The following is a 5464-nucleotide window of genomic DNA, read 5'->3' on the forward strand; positions in this document are numbered from 1 at the left end:
CTCAAATAGGGTCAAGCATATAGCAGACACTCAATGATTATTTGTTAAATATAGGAATGTCTCTGTTAAACTTATTGCAGGACCTGAGCAACGTACTTTTCTTCTCTGCACATCAGAGAGTAAAAAGTTGGATTAGATGGCATCTGATGATCTTTCTAGGTCTGCCAGTGTGTGATCCCCTTTCAAACTGTGAGCCATTGTTCTAAAGGGCTTTTCAGGCTATGGGGTGTATGAAGGGGTGCTGTTGGGAGGAAAGGCAGGGATGGGTAAGGGCAAACCTGAGTCAAGGAGAAGAGAACAGATAACTTCTGGGGCTGGGGACCAGGGAACTCTTTGAAAATAAATGTGAATGTCTTTGAGATGCACAGGGTTCTAATTCCAGTAAAGGTGTTTCACTAGACACTGAGGATACAGGATACTGAGGACCCACCCCAAACATGGTATCATTGCCTCATTTGAGCCCGCCTGGTCAACAAAGTGTCACAGGTCCATGAGGTTCTCATGGGAAAAACAACATAAATAACAGCAGGGACTCCTTTTAACTGTATTGAAAATACATTTGTTATCTTGATGAAGTGCACAAATGAGAACATTTCTTTAAAGAGAGAGTTCCATTGAGGCTCAGCATTACTAGGCATCCCCAGGCACCCACAAGGCAGCGATTTCATGTGCCCCTGAGGTTTAGCAGAGCAGCCAACAGGTTGGCTGACAGGGCCCAGATTTGCTACCAGATAAGCCAGTGAGACCTGCATCATATTTATAGAATACAGAATCACCTATAAAAAAGATGCACATTGGGTAATTACAATGATTTTATTCTGCATTTATCTTTAGTTTATTTCAAGCAAAAAGGAGTGTTTTCAATATCAAGAGGCATGCATATATGTGTGTCTTCCATGCTATTTCTTTTTTTTTTTCTTTTTTTTTTTTTTTTTTGCGGTATGCGGGCCTCTCACTGCTGGGGCCTCTCCCGTTGCGGGGCACAGGCTCCGGACGCGCAGGCTCAGCGGCCATAGCTCGTGGGCCTAGCCGCTCCGCGGCATGTGGGATCCTCCCGGACCGGGGCACGAACCCATGTCCCCTGCATCGGCAGGCGGGCTCTCAACCACTGCGCCACCAGGGAAGCCCCCATGCTATTTCTTTTCAATAAGTTGCTTTCATTGCAAATTAAAAGAAATGGAGTTCAGCTCCTTGGTGACCTAGGAGAAAAAAAAAGTAAGAACTAGAATATTATTACTTATTAACAGCGAGGCTCTTGTCATGTATTATCTCAATTACTTTTTATATTAATGATACAGGTAGGTACTTATTGTTGCTTTCAAGTTATATGGGGAAACAGGCTCAGAGAGGGTCAGGTCCATGGTCATATAGTTAGTAGAGGACAAACACAGTATTTGAACCCAAGTCTATGCTCTGAATCCAGATGTACATGACATTGTAGGGAATACTCCCAAAGGGTAGGGTCTTTGCCTTTCAAACTAAAAAACTAGAATAATCACAATTATAACTGTAGGGAACTGTGTTTTAAATGAATAGGATCTATATTTCCTGGCAGATGATCTCAGAGTCACTTGGAGGCACTGAAAAAAAGCAGAAATGAACCCAAATTCTAGGTGTTTTAGCTATTGGGACTCTGTTCTTTCTCCAGACACTGTGGTTGGCACCTTCACTGTGGATTTTTTTACAATACAGGACCAGGGAGGGTCAGACTGTGGCCTGCACTCCTGCAATACCCAGCCATCTGCCCTGCCGTCTGAGGTACTAGGGCGGTTGTCTTCTTCCTGGAGTCATTTCACTGCTCAGGCCTGAAGGTCGCTGCGGTGCCAGCCAAAGGCTTTGGAGCCCACGTTGGTGGGCGTGAAGTTGTTCTTAACCACACTCTCAGACCTGCTCAGCCAGCCCGCCATCTTATGGGTCACACAGGCCGCAGTGTTACAGGATCTCTTCTGGGCAGTGATGCTGATTTGCAGGATAGAGAAAAAGAAAAGGCCTGTCAGTGAGAGGCTGAGGGCAGGTGCTACCCCATGGGACCAACATGGTAAAATTACTGCTCCGAGAGGCACCAATGAACTTTAAATATTTTTCCTAAACACGAAATCACCACAGACAATCATAGGGCATTAGGGAAAGTGCCACAATCACTCCCCATAGACGTTTCCAAGGGTGTCAGAAAACCCAAACGTGCTCTGGGCAACAAGCCATGGAACACAGAACAATAGCAGCCAGTCTTTTCTGTACAAGTAAACGAAAGCTTAACCAAGACTTAGGTGACTAGAGAGATTATGGTGCCATATCCAACCTCATTCTTAAAGATTGTCTAGAAGATGCATCCCATTCACAAGGTACTGAGTACTCCTTAGGAAAAGGAAAATTCCCCTGTCCTCCTGGAAGAGGAAGCGAGTTTGCAGCATCAAGTCTCAGAGGTGCTTAGTGCTCCTGTTTTCACTACCTGAGGTTGTTCACAGGGACCACCCACTATGCCCTGACTCCAGCTACCCAGGGCTAAAGCTACTTGCCAGACAGGTCCCTGTATCCATGAAGTGTGAGATGTGGCCAGAGCAATAACCACCACAGCTCAGGGGTTTTTAGAAATATACTATTATTCCCCCAATGAAAGGCATGTTCAGAAGCAGGACTGAGAAGCTCTGCTATGAAATCCGCAGGTACTTACAGGGCTGCCCTCTCTCTCCTGATCTCTTCCTGAATGATTCTCTCTGGCCTGCTCTCCCTCCTCCCATCTGATGTTCCAGACATCCACTGCCACAAAGAATGCCACTGATACTAGCCCAAAGAGCAACCAGAGAAGACCACATGCATCAAGTTACAGGAACAAAGGAATTAGAAAGGAGAGGAAGAGGTTGAGTAGGCCCCTTGAGGCATGCCAACATGAGGGGTCATGGTCTTTCTCCAATACTCTGGCCATGACCCATTTCTTGCCAGGCATTCTGACCCCAGTTTTAGTTAAGGGGAATGTGTAAAACTTATTGAGGTCCTATGTGTATGTGCCCAGGACACAGGTGCTCAGATTATTGCACTGCTTAGTTCTGGACCTGTCCAGGCTACAGGGAAAAGTCAGGCTAGACAATACCATGCACCAGGGCTGCCCCTGCAGGCAGTCATGCAGAAGGTTAGAATAGGGAGAGGGCACCTGGAACAAAAGCAGAGTGGCAGGAATGGGGGCGGCTCATGCATCCTCCATTAGGAGAACACAGAGGTTCACTGAGCCAGGGAAGTGTGGGGAAGGGCTGCGGGGGGAAGGGGTGACCTTTTCTGGCATTCCACATGCTGCTCAGTCCTTCTTGCTCTGCAGAGAGGTTCTTAGGGCAGATACAGGTGCAGCACATACCTCTGCCCAGGTACGGCCAGGTCAGGAGCTGGTGTGAATTCCAAGCTCAGGGTGCACAAGGAGGTGAGGCTGGGGAAGGGTGTCTGGTCCAGTGAGAACATGCACATCTCCACAGATTCTACACATCTAAAGGCCCTGGACCTACCTCAGACACTGTGCTACCTGACAACATCCTTTGTAAGGGCTCTGGCTTCACCTTGCAAATGTGCAATGAAGATGCCTTGCAGCTGTGAAAGAATATCATGTGCAGGTTAACAAGGAGGGGCTAGATTTATAGAATCCCCTGAGATACATGGGATTCATTCCCTGGCTTTACGAGGCTAAACTCCTCCAGCGCTGGGAGGTATCCTCAGTACTGCCAGACAATTTCCGGAGTGAGGAGTTCCACAGCTTCCCCCACAGCTTTTAGAAAGGGATCTTTGTACATGTGGTGCAACCATAGTTCCTTCACATGGCCTCTGTCTTCAGTGGAGCCTGTAGAAGAGGTGGGCCCCAGGCCAAGGTGAACAGTGACTGCTTGCTGGCTGCCTATCCAGCTATGTTCTCTCCTACCTGTCAGGATACATCTTCCTGGTAAGCCAGGGGAGAGGGTAAGTGCTGAGCAGAGGGCAGAGCCTTAACCTGAAGCCCTCCTGTCTCTTGCTTCAGCTCACAGGCCTTCATCTGCACATAATCGTTCATCATTGCAGCCAGTAGGAGGCGCATTTCCTTATTGGTGAGTGTAGCGGGATCAAAGCCATTCTCCAAGGCCCACCTAGGGAAGGGGAGCAAGCACAATCCTGGCTCTGAGTCCCTGCCTACCCCCACCCCCAGGATTAGCAGCCAGGTTTCCTGGTTTCTGTATCTTCCCCTGAGGATGTGGCTGCCCCAACTGCCAATGGAAGAAATGAGGCCATTGTCTATCCCAAAATGCTGCTTCACCAGGAGTTAGGCTCTGGTGTGACCTCAAAGAAATGGTTTGCTGGCAACTGATGGTTAGATTTTCAGGAATTTTTTGAGCTTAGTGTTTTAAGTGCAGCCATTATTAAAAATTAAATGATAATGATAATTTGAATCTGCAAATGGTTTCAGTTTAATAAATATAATTTGAATGAGGATGAGAAATTAGTTGAGTAGATCACATATCAGATTTAATAACAAATTTATTGGCCAAGTAATTAGCAGACTAGGATGAAATCCATTTCTCAAATTATGGTTAAGTTAGTAAATAGCTTTGCTAAAGATAAAAGTGTTTGATAAAAAGCAACAAAAGTATGTTGTGAGGTTCAATGAGTTATATGAAATTTATAACTAGTACTGTATATGTTATGTCTATTTGTAAACTGTGTGCCACACATCTTTTTATGATAAACATATATAAGTGTACATTTGTACATTACCACCCATCCCCCCACCTCCACCCACCAGGAGCCAGTTGCTAAAGATTCAGCACAAGCACAACTGAGAACACAGAACTGTATGATTCCAGAGGCCATAGGAGGTGAGAGTGCTCCTGGCAGGGCTGTCTCACCTGAATGGCACTGCCTGGAGCATACCTGCCTGGTTCAGGACTAGAATGCTGAGGACCAGGAACGGGGGGAACTTCCAGAAGCCCATGGCACCTTTCTGCAAGGGAAAAATGACATCACCACCTGCAGCAGTTCAAGTTCTGTGAGCCCACAGACCCAGGCTCTGATTCTGTCTCTGACTCTAACTCCCTGGCATCCTGACTTCAGGTTGGACATGTCACTTCCCTTCACCATCATTTCCTTCTCAGCCAAGTGGACTGCTGTAAGATCCAGTAAGCCTGTAGCATGCTTGACTTAGCAAAGAAACCTAGTGGGACAACTGGGTGAGGAGGTCTCAGTCCATAGCCCCCTCCCTGTCACTCCACACATTTTCACATACAACCTGTTGGCCAGGACTCCTGGAGGACAGACTCCGAGTACCTGTCACCACAGCTTTTCCCACTGTGCAACCCAGAGCTGTCCTCCTGGTGTGGGGCTTTTGCTCATACCTGGTTGGGGGAGGTGGGTAGGGAGGACATATCTCTGTGGTTGGAATCCCTGAGAAACTGAAGAACCAAATTCTACAGCTCAGCTGCTTCAAAGAGTACCTTTGGCAAAGAGTACCCTGTGA

The 5464-nt window shown here is 47.1% G+C and overlaps 1 protein-coding gene across 2 annotated transcripts; it reads right to left on the bottom strand.

Annotated features, from left to right (window-relative positions):
• Nucleotides 1-1799: 1799 nt before the first annotated feature.
• On the bottom strand, nucleotides 1800-4942 carry LOC116758166 (calcitonin gene-related peptide 1-like). Of its 2 annotated transcripts, XM_032640904.1 has the most exons (4): nucleotides 4857-4942; nucleotides 3968-4100; nucleotides 2674-2689; nucleotides 1800-1960 (listed from the first exon to the last, which is right to left on the bottom strand). In XM_032640904.1, exons 1-4 carry the CDS (start codon nucleotides 4940-4942, stop codon nucleotides 1800-1802), a joined length of 396 nt encoding a protein of 131 aa, XP_032496795.1. The 2 variants fall into 2 exon arrangements, with proteins under 2 accessions (XP_032496795.1, XP_032496796.1); XM_032640905.1 differs by lacking the exon at nucleotides 2674-2689 and having other exon boundaries at nucleotides 1800-1946.
• Between the last annotated feature and the right edge of the window lie 522 nt (nucleotides 4943-5464).

This window comes from Phocoena sinus, chromosome 8 (assembly GCF_008692025.1).
Source record: "Phocoena sinus isolate mPhoSin1 chromosome 8, mPhoSin1.pri, whole genome shotgun sequence".
Lineage (NCBI taxonomy): Eukaryota > Metazoa > Chordata > Mammalia > Artiodactyla > Phocoenidae > Phocoena > Phocoena sinus.

Coding starts and splice junctions, on each gene's coding strand:
- LOC116758166 (XM_032640904.1), bottom strand. CDS start 4,942: ATGGGCTTCTGGAAGTTCCCCCCGTTCCTGGTCCTCAGCATTCTAGTC. Junction 4,101..4,856: donor CTCCAGGCAGTGCCATTCAG/GTGAGACAGCCC, acceptor CCCCTTCCCTAG/GTGGGCCTTGGAGAATGGCT.